Source organism: Rana temporaria, chromosome 4 (genome assembly GCF_905171775.1).
Source record: "Rana temporaria chromosome 4, aRanTem1.1, whole genome shotgun sequence".
In the NCBI taxonomy this organism is placed as follows: Eukaryota; Metazoa; Chordata; class Amphibia; order Anura; family Ranidae; genus Rana; species Rana temporaria.
Genome location: NC_053492.1, coordinates 318,921,474 through 318,945,246, shown reverse-complemented (window position 1 = coordinate 318,945,246; position 23,773 = coordinate 318,921,474). Strand labels below are relative to the sequence as shown.

General features: G+C 38.9%; 1 protein-coding gene across 3 annotated transcripts in view; it reads left to right on the top strand.

Moving 5' to 3' along the window:
• The window catches only part of FRMD1 (FERM domain containing 1), a 104,355-nt gene extending 93,545 nt beyond the window's left edge, over positions 1-10,810 (top strand). For all 3 annotated transcript variants that reach the window (XM_040350674.1, XM_040350676.1, XM_040350675.1), the window contains exons 12-14: positions 272-400; positions 2,383-2,423; positions 3,587-10,810. In XM_040350674.1, coding sequence (XP_040206608.1) covers positions 272-400; positions 2,383-2,423; positions 3,587-3,868 — 452 coding nt within the window. In that variant the 3' untranslated portion in view covers positions 3,869-10,810. The remainder of the gene's footprint in view (positions 1-271; positions 401-2,382; positions 2,424-3,586) is intronic.
• Positions 10,811-23,773: the final 12,963 nt, after the last annotated feature.

The following is a 23,773-nucleotide window of genomic DNA, read 5'->3' as shown; positions in this document are numbered from 1 at the left end:
CAGTGATCGTTAATTTGTGATCTGCCCAACTTTTTCTGCTCATGAACTATCCTTCTTGAAATATTGTTATTTCAAAGTAATTTTTTTCGTACTAAAATGAAGTCACCTGTTGCCGAATTAATTTTTGCTCTAAAATCATGTTGAATGATATTAGGTTTTGCTGCACCTTATTTGTTTTGGGTTATCACCTTTAAGGAGTCTGTAGTAGCGCAGAGGTTTTTTCTTCATTTTCTTCATGTTGAATGATTATACTATTTACATATTCCAACAGAGGTTGAATTGTCAGTGGATAAGCCTCTTGATGCTGAAGTTACTGTCCCAATATCATCAGACACATCGGTTTTGGAAACTGAAGAACAATGTGTGGATTCTCCCATAATGGATAATTACAGCTGGCAAAGTAGGTAAAAACAGTGTTCACCTCCCTAGATAACAGCAGATTTCCAGTAACCGTCCCATATCCTTCACCACACTGCTTTCAGGAGTCTTGCACAACTTCTAATAGGTTGATTGCACCCTGAGGTGTGAAAGAATTGCCAAAAATGTTCACGCCAAAAGTGCATCACAAGTCGTCATTTCAGATACCAGTGACGCACACCTAGCTTGAAAAACAGCTTCAGGTTTACAATGAGACCAATGCAGTAGATACAGAAATGTAAGATGCCTATAATACTGTACATGCTAATGTAACTTTATGCCTGCAGCTTTTAAATAAGCCATAGAAGTCACCAGGGCACACGTGCCTCGTTGTAATATGGACAGAAGAATGCAGGCTGTACATGAACTGTACAAGTATAACTGAAAAATGTTCTTAGTGGAAAATAATTTTCTGTGCTGAAACAGGTTCAATCGTTTTCTATGACTGTTTGTTTTTATGTTTTGTAGCTCTACTGTTGGCAGCGACTCAAAGTGGTATTTAACCCAAAAGCAAACATTTATTGTATTGCAGCTTACCGTTTCTTTAGCTGGCCATACATGGAACAAAATTTGACCGGTCCAGCAGTGGTCAGTGTGCAACCAGCCTGTTGGGTTTTTCCTAAACAATCGGTGCCTCCAGCTATATCTGGCAACACAGACGATTGTATTCTGATGGCAGGGAAGGCTCCTGCTGTCAGAGTACAATACTACAGCAGTACTAATATCCCTATCTACATCAAGTATGTGAATAAGGGAATTGGCTCTTTTTTTTTTTTTTCGTTCAACCCACCGGTTAAAAAAAAAAATGAATAATGTATGGCTAGCTTTGAATGTGTTCTATTTCTCATCTGGACAGTAAATCTGTTTTTCAAAAGAACAAACTCTCCAGCAGAGCGTATAATTTGCAGAGATGAGACAATTTAAAACTAGCAGGGGTCCTTACAATGGTCAACTTTTAAATATGTAAAACCTTTATCCCAAAATGAAAAAAACTGTTGCTTTAAAGTGGTTCTAAAGGCTCAAGGTTTTTTCAAACCTTGTGCCTTGTGTGCAGCAGCACCCCCGCCCCTAATATTTACCTGAGCCCCATGTCCATCCAGCAATGTGCACGGGAATCTTGGCTGTATGGGGACTCCCTCTCCTTATTGACTGAGAGAGCAGTGGACCCCAATGAGGGGGAGAGAGGGGCAGAGCCGCAGCTCTGTGTGTGTGTGTGTGTGTGTGTGTGTGTGAATAGACACACGGAGCCTCGATTTTTGGAGCGAGCCTGGTCAGGTGCCCCATTGCTAGCTACTAGTTCTGGGGGCGCTCAGCAGAAGGGAGGGGCAAAGAGCGCTGACAGGGGAACTTAGAAGAGGAGGATCGGGCTGATCTGTGCAAAATCACTGCACAGAGCAGGTAAGTATTCTGCCTTTTAATATAGCTTTAACTGCCTTCAAAGCTTTAGGTGGAGTTTGACTTCAGTTTGTCAGTGCATTTAAATCTGATAGTACATCTAATGCCTCGTACACACGGTCGGACTTTTGACCGTGCAACCGGTGAACAGGTTCTCTATCTTAGGTCCGTCGGACTTCCGACAAAAAAAGTCAGATGGAGGCTACACACGGCCGAACTTTCCGAGGGAAAAAAGCCTGTTGGACTTTTTTTGTCTCGGAAAGTCTGACCGTGTGTACGAGGCATAACACTCATGCCCCCAGACTGACAATGCTTTTGTCTAGATGTGCCCCCTGTGCACCTACCACATCTAATGATTGGTAAACTGCAATTTAAAGAGCTGCACAAACTGTTGGCGCTATATAAATCCTGTATAATAATAATAATAATAATAATAATTTATTACATTTTTGGGTTTGGGGTTTAATACCACTTTAAGACTATTCCTGCCATAAGAACAATGTTTGCAAAAAATGTAACTCTGCATCAAGCAATATTTTAATTAAGCACGTCTTTGATTTTTATCTTCAGCTGTGAAGTTGAGAGGACAAAGAGTGGATCCTTTTCATAAGGTATTTCAAATGCAATAAATAGGGTGTAAATTATATTGAAATATATGTTTTTGACAAAAACCACATATACTTTATGGCATTGGGTTTGTTTATAAGTCTTGGAGAACAATAGTGGTGGTTGTAGCACAGCAGACATTTACATTGAGAAATCTTTATATACAGTAGAAGCATAGGTGTGCACAGCCTATTGCATTAGGGTGTGCACCCAAAAGCTCAAACACTACCTACTGATTGCTCACTATCTTTATTCAGAAAGGGAAGGGGCCAATAAATAACATATTTACTTGCCCCTTCTCCCATTCATCCTAAAACATCCCTGCAACAGCCAGCAGGAGGGAAGCCATAGAGGGAGGAGCTAGGACAGTAGGGAGAATCTATGCTGCACAGGGTGATTAGGGTGTGCCTGGGCACAACTGGCACACCCTGTGCCACGCCTATGAGTAGGAGATGTTTAAGGCCAGGCATGAACTGTATGTAAGAATAATAATGATTTGGATATTTTGGGAAGGCTGCCATTCTCTCTATTCTCTCTATTCTATCTATCTATCTATCTATCTATCTATCTATCTATCTATCTATCTATCTATCTATCTATCTATCTATCTATCTATCTATCTATCTATCTAATATAGTAATATCTAGTAACATTGTTCCCTTAACAAATCTAGTCTCACTGTGCCAGCTAAACTACATACTTTGGGTATGGGCTGACTTTTTCACTTGTTAAGTTTTGTTATCGTGTTGTGCTGTTCGAATGTTTTGAATGTTTGAATGGCACTTTAATGCAGCGCACCATAACACTCTGTAATGCAGGACTGTGCATTGTAATCCACTGCATCAGAAAAAAATGTTGTGTACTTATTTTTTCTCTGCTCTTATGCATTGGAAGCCCATTAAAAATCAACCCCACATTTAATCATGGGCTCCATAATGCTTATGTTGCAAAAGAAAGTGCACATGTATCCTCATTCCCACAATAACTTTATTAGATTTTGGTGAAGATTTTAAAATGTTTTGTGTAAATCCCATGCACCTCCAAAACCACGGTGGGGAGGTATAAGTGATTGTTCTGTTTAATGAATGCTTTAGAATAACGCTTAAAAATGTTTTAAACATTTTCGTTCGTATTTATTTATTTGCAATTTAACGCTACACTTTCACAGGCGAATACCTCAAAATCCCGAAACTCCGCTGATCGCTACAGTCAAAGCTTGGATGATGTGCGCATTTACCAGGAGACTCATCCTCCTTTTTCTACCTCTGTGCTTACTTCTGACACATCCCAAAGCTACACATTTGGCTGTGCAATCGAAGAAATAGACTATAGTTGTACATATACAACATCAGACTGCAAGGTCAAGTCCACGTTACTGGGAAAGAGGTCCATGAATTGCTTATCATTGGATCTACTAGGAGAGAACCAACTTCTGGAGTTTATTCTCTGAAAGTCTAATCATCATAGAGAGGCTTAAGTATGAAGTTGGAGAACTATGACAACAGTCAACCCCCCTTTTACAAGCCATACACTATAACATATGTGAACCCCACCGGACTTTTGTTTTATAACTTTGGGGTGTTTGCTGTTGTTTCTAAAGTGTTATTCTTTGTTATGGTTACATTGATAATTGTATAAAGTATTTACTTTATCAACAAATCTATGCAAACTCACAAATTGCTATATAAACATTGAATTTTTGTGTAGATAAAATGGGTGTTCGCCTAGCTTGTTTTGTCACACAAAGAAACCAGTGTGATAATGCAATAAATAACCATTTTAAGTAAAGTTTCAGAACTACAAACGTAGTTTGACATATTTCCCACATTCCGAATCTCTCCCTTATTTCCATTTGTTTGGAATGAGCAGTGCACTAATCTATGCACAACAAATCTGAAGAGTGAGCAAGGGAGGATGGCTATGTTCCTGTATACAGTGGAATTATTAAGAACAAATGTAGCCACCCTCGAATAGGAATAAAAACAAAGCATTTGGGGGAGGCTGAGAGTAATGGATAGTACTTTTTGAGTTAAAAATACAACCTGAACAGAATGTTAGTGGTAATAAAGGCAAGTGTATACAAATTTTGTTTTTCCTAAACCTCGGGATATCAGTGTTGAAATCACCACACAGATGTTTTTATATATTTGTGGCATCTGCAAAACAAGTTTTACAGTTACGGCTCCTGCCGTTTTCTCTGAAATGTATAAAATAAGAATTTCACTGGCAGGAGTTGGAGACCACAATATTGGGCAGAGCTTGGAACTCTAGCAGCAGGAATCCCTGAGACATAAGAATGCATTGTTTTCTAGCCTGTGCTAGACATCCTTATACTTTTTATTGTGCAGAGTTCAGTATTATATTATTTGATGACCTATCTTTTGAATTGTAAGTTGTATTGAAAAACGTAGGGTATCATGAACTGTTGTACTTAGACATGCACCAGAAATGTAGCACATCTTTAGGTGGTATTGAGTAAAACATGATAGTAATAGGTTTTGTATGTATATGTGCACTGTTACTGATTATGCCTTGTAAATGCCATTGTGAATGTTGCAGAATGTGCTGTAAATATTTTCTTTGAATAATTAAGAGTCATATGAGTTAATTTAAAGATTTTTACAGGAAAAATGCAGATGTGAAAAGTACATACAGGCAGTCCCCAAGTTACGAACGGTTTAGGGTGTAGGTTTGTTCTTAAGTGGAATATGTTGTAAGTCGGAACAGCATGCGCAGAACGGCAGATACGGTGCTTTCCGATGTTCCGTCGAATGTGCCTGCCGTCGAAAACGTTCAGTTGAATGTGCCCGCCGTTGAAAAGTGGCCACGCAGCCTTCCATTCGTAAGTAGGAGTCGTTTGCAAGTCGGATGTTCGTAACTCAGGGAACTCCCGGTAGTTTAAAAAGGAAAGTAATTAAAGTGTTCTAGCTGCACATAACTGTTCTAGCATTTGCACAATGAGCAGCTTATTGACAGCAAAGAGAAAGCAGTTGGGAAAACGTACTGATATTTGGTTATGTACAATCCATGACCACTGAATATTTTAACTTTTTTTTTTTTTTATATATATATAGTAAATTCCTATAAACGCAGTTCAGTAAAGGGGTATAATGCATGCCCCAAATCATCCCTAAAGCGGTATTTAACCCAGAAGCAAACCTTTATTATACTGCATCTTGGATGTGATGGCTGTATTCGTTTTCTTTTTTAGGCTTTCTTTACTTTATTTTCACCAAGTGCTCAACCCAGTAAGTCTCTTATCTTTCAAAAGAACAAGCTCCCCAACAAATGTAGCAGTTAGTGTTGAGGCAAACCATTTTATCAATGACAGGGGTCAAGTACAAGGCTTAAAGTACAACTAAATGGAATTTTGTTTCTAGATTTGGATAGATTGGAGAGGGATTAAAACGCTTTTCAGTTTTTATAGCTGTCTGTGCCCCCATTCAGGAGATTCACCCTCCTCTATTTCTCCTGCTTACCATCATCATTAAAAGTGAAAGTAAAAGAAAACCCCAAATTTTGAGTTGTCCCCAGAAAAGTAATAGAGAGGAAATCTTCCAATGGGGACACTGGTTATGGTGACCTGGGGGTCCCCAAGGAATTCTCTCAATGTGCAGGTATATCCTCTCACTTCGCGTTTGGCTATGGGACAGAAGGTGAAGGGAAATCCTCTGTAATGTGACACAGATGATGAAAAAAATTCAAATCTGACCAGGATTATGACTCACCCTGGCTCTATCCAGAAAAAAAAGGTTTTGCATATAGGTCTACTTTAACCTTTGCATGGCTGGTTCATTATTAAACACACACTGCTAGCCTGGGAGATGAGAAATGTCTTACTGTTACAATATGTACATTAAGCAATCCAGATTCCTACATACCAAGGTATTTTGAGAATAAATTGGGTTAGCCAGCAACTTCAATAATGACCTAATTGAATATACAAGTTGATTTTGAGATAATTAAAAAGAAATGGAACATGCAAGGCAGAAAATGTGTGCTTGTAATGTGGGATAGATTAGTTAAAAATCAAGGTTTATATATATATGTATAGCTGCTTCTTGAAATTCTAAAAATATGATATGACACCCACCTCCTGTGTTGTATGTTTGTCCTGTTAATGTAAACAGGTATTCTTGACCTCTTATGCCTTGTACACACGATCGGAATTTCCGATGGAAAAAGTCCAACGGACTTATTCCATCGGATATTCCGATCGTGTTTAGCCCCATCTGAGTTTTTTCATCAGATATTGTGATGATTTCCGTTGAAGTTTAGAGATAGAACATGTTCTATTTTACTCTGATGGAATTCCGGTGTGATTTGGCCGGGCAGAAGCCTGATTGTATACGGGGCATTACACTTCAAAAACATTCCATGCAAGCAGGTATTACAGTATTCTTTCCTGCACTAATAGAAAGGGTTTAGACATGCATGACGAAAATTTGTTTTGATTCTTTAATCTACTTGTTTAGTTAAATTCAGTTGATTCGTTCAATTCGTTTTTGGAATTTTTCTTTGAATTTATCGCTTTTTTATATATTTTTTTTCTTTTCAATTTGAAACAGTCGAATCAATACATTTTGAAGAATGTGGCAAAGTGAACAAACAAAATTTTTTTTTTTATCAAATGATTTTCTATCACCTTTTTCTTAGTTAAAACGTCATTATACAAAATGATACTCTATCAAACAGTCTTTGATTTCAGCAATATGTGTACAGTTAGAATTCGACTGGAGTTTTATGTAAAATTTCAGTCTGAATTTAGTTTCGTTATTCGGAGAATTCAATAAAATTTGTTTATCGTAATTCGGATATTCAAATACATCTGAATATTGAAAAATTAGTCTGAATATTCGGAACGAAACAAACCGTACATGTCTAAAAGGGTTATTATCGTATATTCAGTCTGGAACTAAAGTAAAGGTGTTCAGTTGTCCATCATATGTACATGTCCATTCCATAAAGTATTTTTTTTAAACGTGCAAATTAAGGCGTGTTAATGCTGATTATAACACAATTTTTTATTCAAGGTTTTTGGCTTTACCTTGTTACTTTTATATCCAGATATTTATCAATGCAGAAAAAGAACACAAACCTATAACACAATTGAGGGGTGTAGGTTTGTTTATACAGTATATGCAAGTTATTTAAAAACAAAGCTTCTGAGAAAATCACTCATTGTAATGAGAGAATATATGTGAATTATCCTGACAGAATGTTGAATAATTAGGAAAGCCAGACATTTTCCCTTAAAACTGAATTTTGTTGTCAGGGTATTGAATTATGCGCTGGAAGCTTCTTGTATACAGCCATACACTTTACTTTCATGGAGGATTGCAGCACATATCTTTATATCATGGAGATGGGAAAAGAACAACCAATAAATGCATTGAACATAGATGGCCAATACATCCTGTTGTAGAATACATACTGTAACACTACAGCGCCACCTGCTGCTTAAATAAGTATAATGTATATAGTTCATAGTACTTTACATGCTGTTGTCTGTCCAACCAAATTTAGGTATGCATATTTTTGCTTAGTTACATTGGTCCAGCTTGGACCAATATAAGTATGCATGTTCCATACTTGGAAGATCCCTGTGAAAGCTTGAAATCACTGTAGTAGGCACTGCATTGACCTTCGCCAGCTTCCATGTTCTGTGCCGAGTGGCTGCCCTGCCACTTGGTGAATACTGGAGGGAATGCAATGTGTTCTCTGATTGGACGAGATGGAGAGATGGGGTGGTGACATCATGATTTTCACCTTGTCTAATCAGAACGCGTAAGTGTTCTCTAAATAGCACCTGTGCTAAGCAAGCAATCTTCTGCATTCACTATGCAGCATGGCAGCTGCTCTGCGCGGGACCCAGAAAGTAGCAGCGATCACTGTAGTAGCAGGGCCTAAAACTGTGATTTCCAGCTTCCATGGGAATGGAACAATAATATGCATACCTAAGCTATAGCTTTAAAATGCAACTGCACATTGGGCCAAACTTGTAGGGGAGTTGGTACTGTGATGCCAAGGTGGTAACACCTTTAAATGGAAAGTCTGAACAACAATATTAAGGACTTTTTGGCGATTACATGGTTAGGGACCGCAGTCAGCGTGTCCTTATTTATATATAATTAAATGGGAATAGTGTAAACTCATCTAATGATCTTGTGTAGCCTGTGAAGTACCAGCATGAGAAACTTTTCTGTTTTTATACCATGGTCTCCTTTTAGCGATCAGTCACCGATGATGATAAGAAAAATTGTCTTGTTCAATCAGGTTACAATCAATGTTGCGCTTCCTCAGCTCTTCATGTTATTGCTGTCTTAATGACTTGTACATTAATAGTTTCCCATTTAAAGGAAATTTTAAAATGTTTTTTGGTAAATTTTTATTTAATTTTGTATTATGTTCACAGGTTTATAAACTATTTTTGCAATAATTTACCAATATTTTACAAATTAACATTATTACATGATGTATTGTGTCAGCTAAAGTGTATAAAGGCTTTATAATAACTAGTTCACATATGCTGGCCAAACACTTGTATATACGGCTGGGAAATGGACTTAACCAGGTGAATGAAGGAATCTACACTGCTGCCTAAACGGTGACTCCGTGTGATAGAATGCAGTAACTGAAGCCTGGTACACACGATCAGATTATCAGAAATATTTTTGTCAGTTTTTTGTTGCATGCTTGTCTCGTATCCAAAGTGAAGGGGTTACTCAACATTCCAAAATTCTCATACGACAGAATACAACTTCAGAAGTGATGTAATATGTTAAATTGTTTTTGTATGTGTCCTTTCATTTCTGAGCATGCGTAGTCTTGCTCTTACGAAAACTTTACTAATTAAAAGAAAATCAGGAGTTGTGTTCACAAACAAAAATTTTATAGCCTGCACATCTAGATTTTCTTTGGAAATTCGGAATCGGCTGTCGAAACACCATACTAACGATCAGAAAATCAGCAGATCGTTTGTCGGACAAAATTTTACTTCTAGTTTTCTGATCGTGTGTACGGGCATTTAGGCAGACAATATTCCACCCAATTCAATCAAGGTTAGTTGAGATGGATGGTCCCAACAGGGCCACTGAAGGCCCCAATTTTTAGGTTGAGTCAGCAAGAATTGATCAGAATTCAAGATGTTTGGGGCCAGCCTTACACTTCCAACGAGGATAGAGGCAGTGCTGATATTTCTCACAACATTTCTGGCTTTTCTTGGGGGGAAGAAGGGAGGGTGTGAGTCCTTGGCCAAGTTAATTAAGAATATTTTTTAATACTTAAAATATATTTTTACATTTTATTTCCCTTTGTGTGCTGCAGTATTATGATGTAAGATGGGGACTGGGCAATTGAGACCAAACCTACATGTGGAAATATAGTCAAAATATCAGAGACAAAATATAAAATGTATATGGTGATTACAGTCAGGCCTTATGCAGATATATGTACAGCGCAGAGCTGTATTAACATCTGTTGTGTTAAGGAAGCCCTTCCATTTTCCAATGGCACTTGGCAAGGTACCCTGTGGGAGGTCAAATTGGTCATCTCCTAGTTTTCAGTAATTCTGTGTCTTCCCCAAGAGTACAGTGCATAGAGAAGAGTATCTAAAAGTATCAGTTTAATCTAAAAAGGTGTAACACATCAGGGTATACTTGTCAGTACAACGGCTTTAGCACTTAATGTATAAGGTACCTTAGCCCCTTCAGTAGGTGAGCATACTCCATATCCCACCTTCTTGGAACGAACCGATACACCAGGTGTATTGGAATTGAGGAACCGGCCTCTATCCCTTGCCCCATTCAGCTGTCAGCTGGAAGATTCTTTGGCTGAAAGCTAAATGTGAAAAAAGGGGTTGTCATCAGCTATAGTGGTGACGTCATTGCCCAAATATAGCAATGGCCATAATTGGGAAATTACTTGAGTCACTAGGTGGGGGGAGCCTGGTGGGAAACTAGCCTTTCAGTCCACCTTACTTTTGATTGGCAGTGGGCAGAATCAAAAGCTTTTATTGAACTGAATAGCATCTATGGGTCAGTTCACGGCCGTGTCATGAACAGCAAGGCAGACCCAATGATGAACTCTCAAGTCCCCATCAGACTCTTTACAGCACACTACAAAACTCCTCAACCATGCATCTGTCAGTGCAACGGGCATAGTAGCCAGTATGACACTCAGAAATCCATGCCAGGCTCTGACTGATTCACGTTCATGAATTTTGCAACAATATTGGTGTGGCACCCCAATGGTGTTCCAAATGGTGTGTACACAACATTTATACATTTGTTTGTGTTACGCTGCAGACAATAATAATGATCCTAGAATAATTGTCTTTGGCCCCCAACTCGTGTTTATTTTCTGCTGTGAATAAACGTTCTCATAAAAAAAAGTTTTTTTTTTTGTTTTTTGTTTTTTTTTCTTGGTGCTTTTCATTGGATTATATGTAGACAATAAAAATCAAACCGGTGCATCAAAACCCCTTTCCTTTAGTTATACTTTATATCAGTATAACAGCACAATCCTAACAACCTTTTGTTTTTGGTATTGTAAAGTAAAGCTGTAAAAGCACTTTTGTCTTGCAACCTTTTTTTGGGCCTCTTGTTATAAAGGGATCACAAAGGATCTTTTGCATGGGAATTGCACAAAGTTTGCTTGCTACTCCTGGGGACAGCTGTGCCAACAGTAGGTATAGACACACCAATCACAATACTTTAACTTCTCTTATTGAACACAAGCAATTGGATTAACAAGTACAGGGTAACTGCCTAAGAATCAATCCAATTTTCCCAGCTGATTATGTTTCTACCCCAACATGTGCACATTGGAATTTGATTGATTTTTCTAAAAGATTTATAAGAGATGCAGCTTGATGCCTCGATTTATTTCGGGCTTGAATTCACACATCCAGGATGAACAATGATCACCTTCCTGAAAAACACTGAAGTAAAGTAAATAAGCACAAAATAGAGGTTTTTCTCATGGCAATCAATCCGGTTTCAACTTACTGTATTTATTGGCGTATAACACTCACTTTTTTACGCTGAAAATAGGAGGGTAAACTGTGCCTGCGTGTTATACGCAGGGGGCTGTGGAAAGTTTTTTTTCCTGAAACTTCCCTCTTAAAGTTAGGGTGCGTGTTATACGCCGATAAATACAGTAATTGTTGGGGAAAAATAAAACAAGAATTCTGATTTGAGATTCCCTGTAAAAAATAAATAAAAATTGTTGTCCATAGTTTTAATTAATTATTATACACTGCCCAGTTCAGCATTGCCACAAATATTTGCATATGCTGAATTTGCGTCAAATATTTCCCATGGTTTGTAAATTAGTGCTTCTTAGATGAGAACTGCACCCATCCGGCGTAGACTGATGATACTGTATCTCAGAAGCCAATGATGTACCTATGGCTTAGCCCCCATTCACTTTTCAGCTTGTTTCCTTACATCTGATTGAGTGAGTGAGTGAGTAACTTGTATAGCGCAGCAAATGCGAACTTAATCGCCTCAAGGCGCTTGGCATGCTCCTCATTCAGATTCTCGTTCTTTCTACTTGTCCCTGTTCGCCCCAGCCAATAAAAATGTGTAAAATTCTTTAAAAATGGCTTAAAACAATTAGGAATACACTATGATTATGGTCTGCTTATGAGTTGTGGATTTGTTTTGCCCATGTTTAAGAAAATGAATAATTAACACAGTGTATGCATTGTTTTGGAATATGAAATGTTAGTTAAAAAATGTAATTGTGCCTTTTATAGAAATGATATTCAATTTACAGGAGATCTATTGATGTGTCATATGATAAATTAAAATCAACGAATTGCTCAAATATTGCAGCAAGTTGATTATAACAATTTTAACGTTGAAATACACTGGTACAAATATATCTGCCTTGCACTATTTCATACTGCTTTGCATCAACCGATGTTTATGGATGTATGATGATTACTTCCTACACTGCCTGTTTGTATGACTTGCATATCTCCCCTTTCCATGAAAGGAGTTTAACAAAAATAAAAGCATATTTAGGATTCTGAGTGATTTATTTTTTATTTTTTGCTTTAAGTGTTTTAATAATATCTAAAAATAAAGACAACATTTAATACTTTTCAGTCATTGTTACTATTTAATGCTTCTATCATTTTAACTGTTCCTGTCAAATTTCATAAATATTGTCCATTCCTAGAATTATTATTTATATGTTTTTTTGTTAAAAATCAGATTTGTATTTATTATATATCACACTGTATAAAATACAAAATAAATATTGGCGTTGAACATGTTTCTAAACAGAGGTTGGTAAGTTTAGTACATTTGCTGCGAATCTCTATTTAATTTTCCTACGTGCAGGTTTTGCAGGCAACATTTTGCATAATTCTGTACAGAATAGACAAATGCACATGCAAGTGTTACAGAGAACGGAATTATGACGATTTTCTAGGATTGGAATTGTTCATGTTTCCATGCCTTTTAATGGTTTTGTTTCAGACTCCTAAAATAGGATAATCAATGGCAACCAGCTGCTTATTTTGAATTTTGCATCACTGAGCCATAACTATTTCACCAACGTGGACTGGCTTAAAGGATCACTAAAGGATTTTTTTTTTTTTAGCTAAATAGCTTCCTTTACCTTACTGCAGTCCTGGTTTCATGTCCTCATTGTTCGTTTTTGCTTTGAAGTAGCTGTAATTCTGCTGTGATCTCCACACTTCCTGCTTGTCTGGCTCCTTATGAAAATACTCATGGGAGCTTCTCACTGTGGTCTAAGCTGTGTGTCTAAAACTCCTCAGAACCAATCGGATTAATTTTAAAAACAAAACACTGCCCTGGATTTGTTTTTTTGTTCTGTGGGTCTCTTTACTTCACAGAAACATGAAACCAGTTTAAAACCGAAAGTGAAACTAGAGGCACATTATATGATAGAATTTAATCTATTTTTAATCATTTTTAAAAGGAATCGGTTAACTTTTATGTCTCTATACCCTGTAAACAGTCATTTCAGCAAAACATTTTTTTCCTTTAGTGACCCTTTAAAGCAAAATTGCTTACTATGGTGAGCTTAGGCAGTTTGCCAATTATTATGCTGGGAAAAAAAAACTTCAGGGTCTGGGTTTTGTAGCAGAAAAATTATGTAATTCAGTACTATTGTTTACCAGATTGGAGGTTTAGTATAAATTTGAGCAAATTTGTATAATTGTTCCCATAACATCTCACTTAACCACTACCCGACGGCCGTACGACTTTATACGGCCGCGGGGTGGTTGTGAATCTCTAACAGGCCGTAAAGACAGCCTGCGCGCGCGTGCTCGCTGAGATGCCGATGCGAGTGCCTGGCGGCCGTGATGTCCGCCAGACACTCGGGATCGGCGGCTACAGGGACAAGACGTGGAGCTCTGTGTGTAAACACAGAGCTCCACGTCCTGTCAGGGGAGAGAGGAGACCGATCTGTGTCCCTTGTACATAGGGACATAGATCGGTCACCCCCCCTCCACCTACAGCTAGAACACAATTTAGGGTACACATTTAACCCCTTCCTCACCCCCTAGTGTTAACCCCTTCAATGCCAGTCACATTTATACAGTAATTAGTGCATATTTATAGCACTGATCGCTGTATAAATGTGAATGGCGCCAAAAATGTGTCAAAAGTGTCCGATGTGTCCGCCGTAATGTCGCAGTCACGAAAAAAATGCTGATCACCGCCATTAGTAGTAAAAAAAAATAATAATAATTCTGTCCCCTATTTTGTAAGCGCAACTACAAAACTATTTTGTAAGCACAATAACTTTTGCGCAAACCAGACGCTTCTTGCGATTTTTTTTTTTTTTTCCCCAAAAAATATGTAGAAGAATACGTATCGCCTAGACTGAGAAAAAAAATGTTTTTTAAAAAAAATTGGGCTATTTATTATAGCAACAAGTAAAAAATATTGTTTTTTTTTCAAAATTGTCGCTCTATTTTTGTTTATAGCGCAAAAAATAAAAACCGCAGAGGCGATCAAATACCACCAAAAGAAAGCTCTATTTGTGGGGAAAAAAGGACGTCAATTTTGTTTGGGAGCCACGTCGCACAACCGCGCAATTGTCAGTTAAAGCGTCGCAGTGCCGGAAGCTGAAATTTCACCTGGGCAGGAGGGGGGTATATGTGCCCGGTAAGCAAGTGGTTAACGGTGAGTGGTGAATTTGAATTTTTGATTGTCACCAGAAGAAGGGGACATTTTCCAATCTGAGAATCTGTTCTGTTTACTTTATAATTTTGTTGAATTCAGCCCAGACTACTTGCCCTATAGTGGTAATACAAAAAAGTTTTTGACACGTGTGGGGTATGTTTTGTAACAGACATCAGGAAAGCGTGACAGCATAGCTAATCTGTACAGATTGCCAAAGATCAGATATCATGCTAAGTGTAAACAAGCCAGATACACAATAACCTTTGACATAGGCTTATCAGATAGTCATTGCCATAAAACATTCACGCATTCCTCATTAATCCCCCAAGAGTTCTTTCAAGGGGTTACAGGAATCATAATTAACTTAACAGATATAGCCAGACATGTTTAGAGTCTGAATATGTCATTTGTTCAATATTCAGAATGAATTCTAAAGTTATTTTCACTACAGTATATACACCCCACTGGTAATGGTGTATGTTTTGGAACAGTTGTTAAATTATAAATTTGGTGCACATCTTTTATGGCCCATGAGATCAGACATTTATAGAAACTGTTGCAAAGCACTTTTAACATGCTTTGGTGTGGGTGGTACAAAACCACCATTGTTCATTTGGGGTACAGAAAATATCTACACAACTGACTTTCCTGTCATCTTACCCTTAACAAGATATATCTATCTCAGATGGGTACGACATCTAGTGGTATGTATTGACCTTATTTAGGTTAAAAAAGGATCCCATCTGTTTTGTGCAACATCTCTATAATTAAATTTACCCTTTCAGGAAATAAAGTAAATAATTTACCGTATTTATCGGCATATAACACGACTTAAAATCAGGGGAAACTACGCCGATCCCTGCTGTCTAAGGGAAGAGGAGCGAGTGCCGCTGAATTACATAGAGCCGTGATCTCCTTCCTGTGTATCCGGCGCTCCATCACGCACAGCCATGCCTCCTGGACCCGCATTGGACCACTGTACTGTCTATCATATGAGCAGGGGCAGCTGTGAGTGACGGAGCACCGAGTACACAGGAAGGAGATTGCGGCTCTATGCAATTAAGTGGCGCTCCCTCCCCCTCTTCCCTCGGAGACAGCAGGGATGATCTGACAATGAAAGGTGAGACTGCAGATGGGCACTGAACAGGCAGGGCATTTTGGTAAATTATAGGCTGCAGATGGGCACTAATCAGGCTGCAGTGAGGAGCAATGCTGCAGATGGGCACAAATCAGGCTGCACTGAATCTGCAGATGGGCACAGATCAGACTGCATTGATGCTCAGATACCATTATTTTGCTTCAAAGTGGTTTATTAAAAAAAACTTCCCTCTTAAATTGGGGTGCGTGTTATACGCCGATAAATATGGTATATATCCACATCATTTCAGCAGTAAGACTCAATAAAGTCTTATATTTGTTAGAATCTGGATTTTTTTGTTGATTATCAAAATCAGAGAAATTATTGTTGTGGTATACAGAAAATGCTACCCTATACACCATGGTGCTGAAAATGAGTTTATATGTTGAATCTGTATTTATTAAGATGTTTTTGCAGTGCACTTCCAACATGTTGAATCTAGTATGCACATACTAAATTCTAGATTATAAACTGGGAACCACAATGCAGGTGCATATCAATTGGCCATGGTGCCATTAGACCTAGAAATGACTGTGTAACACAGTCACACAGAGACATCTGCGTTGGCCACATTAAAATGGCTTATTTTTATTATTTAATTTGGATATTTTATATGCTATTTTATTATAATTTTACGAAGTGCAATGTAGTTCACCAGATTTTTGGATCTAAAGGTAATCTATCCTAAGAAGTTATGTATAGTTAGGTCGAAATTGTCTTCTGTAGTATATACCAAAATCTATTTAATTTCATTATGTTGAGAGTTTAAATTAATAAAAGTGCTAAAAGAGGCTCCTTCCACTCCCGATTTCCTTCTATTACTATTAGTTGTATTAGACCCAATAGGTTTAAATTGTAAACATTTATTCTCAGTGATTTTTTTTTAGTCAGATTTAATGTGTCTGTGAACAAATTTAAAGGATATTTCCTTTCATTAAATCTCTTACAGTATGTTAGTTTGTTCTTCAAAATTATCATTAGGAGTACAACTACGCCTAATTCTTTAAAATTGACAATAAGGCACTAAGGCACATCATGAAGCTAAGGTTTATAATGAGAATTGGACACTTGTACTGTAGATAATTTTTGCTATGTAAAGATTTAAGGTGAGTTTTGGTGGTAATAATATTCTCAAAAGCACCTTTAACCACTTGGGGACCGCCGCGCGACGATATACGTTGACAGAATGGCACGGCTGGTCACAAGGGCGTACAGGTACATCCCCTTTAAGAACCCACCCATGGGTCATGAGCGCACCGCCGGCAGCGCGCTCGCGACCCCGTCAGAAGCTCCGTGACCGCGCCCGTGGACCCGATCGCCACTGGTGTCCCGCGATCAGGTCACAGAGCTGAAGAACGGATAGAGGTAAGTGTAAACAAACCTTTCCCCATTCTTTCTAGTGGCTTGTCAGTGATCGTCTATTCCCTGTCATAGGGAACGACGATCAGTGACGTCACACGCCCCCCCTACAGTAAGAATCGCACACTAGGGCACACTTAACCCCTACAGCGCCCCCTAGAGGTTAATCCCTTCACTGCCCGTGTCATTTTCACAGAAATCTGTGCATTTTTATAGCACTGATCGCTGTAAAAATGACAATGGTCCCAAAAATGTGTCAAAAGTTTTCCGATGTATCCGCCATAATGTCGCAGTCACGATAAAAATCGATGATCGCCGTCGTTGGTAGTAAAAAATAAATAAAAATATTTATAAAAATGCCATAAAACTTTCCTCAATTTTGTAGATGCTATAACTTTTGCACAAACCAATCAAAAAGGACGTCAATTTTGTTTGGGAGCCACGTCGTATGACCGCGCAATAATCAGTTAACCACTTAAGACCCGGACCAAAATGCAGCTAAAGGACCTTGCCCCTTTTTGCGATTCGGCACTGCGTCGCTTTAACCGACAATTGCGCGGTCGTGCGACGTGGCTCCCAAACAAAATTGCCGTCCTTTTTTTCCCACAAATAGAGCTTTCTTTTGGTGGTATTTGATTACCTCTGCGGTTTTTATTTTTTGCGCTATAAACAAACATAGAGCGACAATTTTGAAAAAAATGCTATATTTTTTACTTTTTGCTATAATAAATATTCCCCAAATATATATATATATAAAAAAAAAAATTCCTCAGTTTAGGCCGATACATATTCTTCTACCTATTTTTGGTAAAAAAAAAATTGCAATAAGCGTTTATCGGTTGGTTTGCGCAAAATTTATAGCGTTTACAAAATAGGGGATAGTTTTATTGCATTTTTATATATATTTTTTTTTTTACTACTAATGGCGGCGATCAGCAATTTTTTTCGTGACTGCGACATTATGGCGGACACTTCGGACAATTTTGACACATTTTTGGGACCATTGTCATTTTCACAGCAAAAAATGCATTTAAAATTCATTGTTTATTGTGAAAATGAGAGTTGCAGTTTGGGAGTTAACCACAGGGTCCCTGTTGGGTTTATGTGTGACCTGAAGTGTGTTTACAACTGTAGGGGGGTGTGGCTGTAGATGTGACTTTGATCGTGTCATCCCTTTTATAGGGGGACACAATCGATGCAGCCGCCACAGTGAAGAACGGGGAGGCCGTGTTTACACATGGCTCTCCCCGTTCTTCATCTCCGGGGACCGATCGTGGGTCTCCAGCGGCGATCGGGTCCGCTGGTCCCGGTCACGGAGCTTCGGACCGGGTCTCGGGAGCGCGCCGCGGGTGCCCACGACTGGGTACTAGTACAGGACGTACCTGTACGTACATGTGCGCAGCCGTGCCATTCTGCCGACGTATATGTGCAGGAGGCGGTCCTTAAGTGGTTAAAGTGACGCAGTGCCGAATAAAGGGGCCTGGTCCTTTAGCTGCATTATGGCCTGGGGCTTAAGTGGTTAAATACAATAATATATCAAGGAATTCAATTTATATTGCATTGTTGTGTTAGGTGAGGAGGAATGTTATCCTTATTAGTGTTGAGCAGAATATGCCATATTCGATTTCGCGATATATCTCGAATATATATTCGAATATTCGAGATATATTCGCTAAATTCGAATATTCGTGATATTTTATCGAAAGTAAATGATTGCGATTTTTCGCTATTGCGAATGCGAAAATAATTGCGATTTTTTGATAACTGCGGTAGGAGCACTCTGATTGGCTCAGAATATTCGTGATATTTTATCGAAATATCGCAACATGCGAATGCGATATTTATTGCGCAATTTCGAGAAATGCTGGAGGAGCGCTCTGATTGGCTCAGAATATTCGTGATATTTTATCGAAATATCGCAACATGCGAATGCGATATTTATTGCGCAATTTCGAGAAATGCTGTAGGAGCACTCTGATTGGCTCAGAATATTCGTGATATTTTACAATACAAAATAATTGCGAATATTCGGCAAATGCGGAAGGAGCTCTCTGATTGGCTCAGAATATTCTTGATATTTTACAATACAAAATAATTGCGAATATTCGGCAAATGCAGAAGGAGCACTCTGATTGGCTCAGAATATTCTTGATATTTTACAATACAAAATAATTGCGAATATTCGGCAAATGCGGAAGGAGCACTCTGATTGGCTCAGAATATTCTTGATATTTTACAATAGAAAATAAAAAGTGTTTTGCATTGGTGGTGATTCTTTACTCTATCCATCTGTCACAGCCATTTGTCAATCAAACACCTTGAAGATTGAACACGTTCATGCTGCATGCTTTGGACTTTTTTTCACTTCACATATCAAAGACATTTTTATGAAAGATTATTTTTCTATTATTGGGACTATATTTTTTTATATATTTGTTTCACTGTGTATTTCACAAGTTATTTGCGCTTGCTTATTTTATAATTTGCCCACATGTCTTGTCACTAGACATATTTTTTATTCTTGTAGAGCGACTCCATTTTCTGTCTTGTATTAATTTATGTTGTATAACATTTTTGAGTTGCTGCTGTATTCTCCCCTTTTTTAAGGTATGCGCAATTTTTTCCTTCTTACAAAAAATAATAATATCAAACATACAAATATTCATAACATACACATACACAAAGCCCCCCCCCTTTTGCATCAGAGACAATCAGAGTTCTCCTACCACAGTTATCGAAAATTCGCAATCATTTTCGCATTCGCAATAGCGAAAAATCGCAATTTTTTTTTTTTCAATTTGGCAACATAAAAGGATCGCCTCAGCTTAGCTACTCGGCCCAGGGTCTCTAATCATACCAGCAATGCTTTTAGACGTCGATAGGATGTGATCTGTTTTAAAAATCAAATTGAAAAAATGCGAATATTCGGAATTGCGAATATTCACCGCGAAATTCGAAATATAGCGCGATTTCTCGAATATGCTATATTCGAGTCGAATATTCGCAATGCGAATATTCGTGAGCAACACTAATCCTTATTATAAAAAATTTAATGAAGACACATTTAGAAATGTTTAGTAATATAAATCTACAAACAAATACAGTATCTTACAAAAATTTTAAATATTTTTATTATATCTTATGTGACAACAATGAAAAAATGACACTTTGCTACAATGTAAAGTAGTGCGTGTACAGCTTGTATAAAAGTGTAAATTAGCTGCCCCCTCAAAATAACTCAACGCACAGCCGTTAATGTCTGTTTAGACAAAAATTAGTACACCGCTAAGTGAAAATTTCAAAATTGGGCCCAAAGTGTCAATAATTTGTGTAGCCACCATTATTTTCCAGCAGTGCCTTAACCGTCTTGGGCGTGGAGTTCACCAGAGCTTCACAGGTTGCCACTGGAGTTCTCTTCCTCCATGACGACATCACAGAGCTGGTGGATGTTAGAGAACTTGCGCTCCTCTACCTTCCGTTTGAGAATACACCACAGATGCTCAATAGGGTTTAGGTCTGGAGACTTGCCTTGCCAGTCCATCACCTTTCCCTCACATTCTTTAGCAAGTCAGTGGTCATCTTAGAGGTGTGTTTGGGTCGTTATGTTGGAATACTGCCATGTGGCAGTCTCCGAAGGGAGCGGATCATGCCCTGCTTTAGTATGTCACAGTATATGTTGGCATTCATGGTTCCCTCAATAAACTGTAGCGCCCCAGTGACGGCAGCACTCATGCAACCCCAGACCAAGACACTCCCACCACCATGCTTGACTGTAGGAAAGACACACTTGTCTTTGTACTCCTAACTTTGTTGCGGCCACACACACTTGACACCATGTGAACAAAATACATTTATTTTGGTCTCATCAGACCACAGGACATGATTCCAGTAATCCATGTCCTTAGTCTGCTTGTCTTCAGCAAACTGTTTGCAGGCTTTCTTGTGCATCATCTTTAGAAGAGGCTTCCTTCTGGGATGACAGCCATTCAGACCAATTTGATGCAGTGTGCAGCATATAGTCTGAGCACTGACAGGCTGACCCCCACCCCTTCAACTTCTGCAGCAATGCTGGCAGCACTCATACGTCTATTTCCAGAAGACAATCTCCAGATGTGACGATGAGCACGTGCACTCAACTTCTTCGGTCAACCATGCCATTTCTGATTAACAAAGGGACTTTCACCCCATTTGTTAATTAGAAGTTCTAAGTTTAGGAGAGGTGTGCAAACATTGTACTTGCACAATTCTTTAAAAAATCCCCCATTGTATTTTAATGAGAACCGGATTCCGTCAGTCCGCAGACTTTCTATTGGGACAGATAACAGCAATTTTCTCTGAGACTTTTGCAGTCAACCATGACACCTTCTATGAAGTCCTATAAAGAGCAAGAACTATATATTTTTTATGTATGCTGTGGGATACAATAGAAAGGAAACATAAATATACAGTGGGGTGTTCCTGAATTTGAATTGATTCCAAAAGTAGAAAAAGTATTTTCTTGGTTAATGCCATGCAAAACTCTGCGATGCATTCCTCCCTTAATGGTCTGGCATCTCTTGCCAGCATCCTTTATGTGCTGGGCTGTGCCTGTTCTCATTGACAGGATGACATCACTGCTGCTTATGCCGGAATGTAGATTGCTCAGTGCACATTCCACAGATGACTGCAAGAAGGCATGTAGGTTTCTTTTATTGCATTAGAGATATCGCATGTCTCTTCTGCACACAGAGTAGACATTTTATCTGCTGTTTAGGGATGTATTGGTCAGATTCCAAATAAAATATTGTTCGATGCCTCTGGTAATGCAACAAGGATTTAAAACAATAAAATAATCTGAGAAATAGAAAAATCTTTTATTTGTTTTTTTTTTCCACAAGAGGGCACTGTTGTAGCATGCACAATGCATTTTTAGAGTTACATATTATGTGATACAGTTTACATAACACAGCTGTAGCAGTGTGTAGTATATGTCCCTGCCTGCACATTTTACACAGTTCAGTTGACAAATCAAAAGTTACATATTTAGATAGTACCAGAATTGTTGTAATTTTGGTCTATCCACAGTTTTTTTACTGTAAGGGCCGGATTCAGAAACGAGATACGACGGCGTATCTCCTGATACGCCGTCGTATCTCTGAGTCCGGCCGTCGTATCTATACGCCTGATTCATAGAATCAGGTTACGCATAGATATGCCTAAGATCCGACAGGTGTAAGTGACTTACACCATCAGATCTTAGGCTGCAATCTTACGCTGGCCGCTAGGTGGCGCTTCCGTTTGTTTACGCGAGGAATATGCAAATGAGTAGTTACGTCGATTCAGAAACGAACGACAGCCCGGCACTTTTTTTTTTTTACGTTGTTTGCGTTCGGCTTTTTCCGGCGTAAAGTTACCCCTGCTATATGAGGGGTATGTGCGGCGTATCCTATGTTAAGTATGGCCGTCGTTCACGCGCCGAGTTTTGAAATTTTTACGTTGTTTGCGTAAGTCGTTCGCGAATACGGCTGGACGTAATTTACGTTCACGTCAAAAGCATGATGATTTGCCGACGTCATTTGGAGCATGCGCACTGGGATTCAGTCGCGGCCGTCGCATGTGCAGTTTGTTTGGCGCGGGACGCGCATCATTTAAATGATACACGCCCCCTACCCGCCAAATTTGAATTCCGCCGGGTGGATTTACGCTACGCCGTCGCAACTTGACAGGCAAGTGCTTTGTGAATAAAGCACTTGCCTGAAAAACTTGCGGCGGCATAACGTAAATGAGATACGTTACGCCAGCAGAATGCTGATCTTTCTGAATCTGGCCCTAAGTATGTTTATAGTAAAGCTGATGCAAAACAATAAAACATTTATAACAAAAAGCTAGTGAGGAGGCTTTAACTATAGAGATCAAAAGGACAGTAGTCCTGGGCCCAACTAGCCTGGGATCAGAGAGCACAACAGAGCCAGGGTCATTTGTAGCCCCAGGTGCCAATTTTAGGAGGACAGGAAAAGCATTTGTTTGTTATATTTACCTATTACATCAGGTCCCCTTCCACCATAGCAGATCACAGTGTAAAAAAAAATCCTGTAGGAAAATATGCTTTAAAGCGGGGGTTCACCCTATAAAATAAAAAAAAAAATTTTTTTTTTCTTCTAGCCTAAAATTCGGCATTGTAGCGCGAGCTACAGTATGCCGGTCTTAATTTTTTTATCGCCGTACTCACTGTGTAATCGTACATCGTAGATTCCGACTGCCCACGGGGAATGGGCGTTCCAATCCAGACGGAAGGTGATTGACGGCCGGCTCTGGCGCGTCACGCTTCTCCGGAAATAGCCGAAATAGGCTTGGCTCTTCACGGCGCCTGCGCATAGTCTGTGCGCAGGCGCCGTGAAGAGCCGAGACCTACTCCGGCTGTCTTCGGGGAGCGTGACGCGCCAGAGCCGGCCGTCAATCACCCTCCCTCTTGAAAGGAACTCCCATTCCCCGCGGCAGACGGAATCTACGATGTACGATTACGCTGTGAGTACGGCGATAAAAAAATTAAGACCGGCATACTGTAGCTCGCGCTACAATGCCGAATTGTATGCTACAATGTTGTTCTGCAGGGTGAACCACCGCTTTAAGTGTTACTAAACTCAGGACTCTGCATTCACTATATCTAGTATCCCACAGTACACAGAAAAGTTATTATTTTAGTAAATAT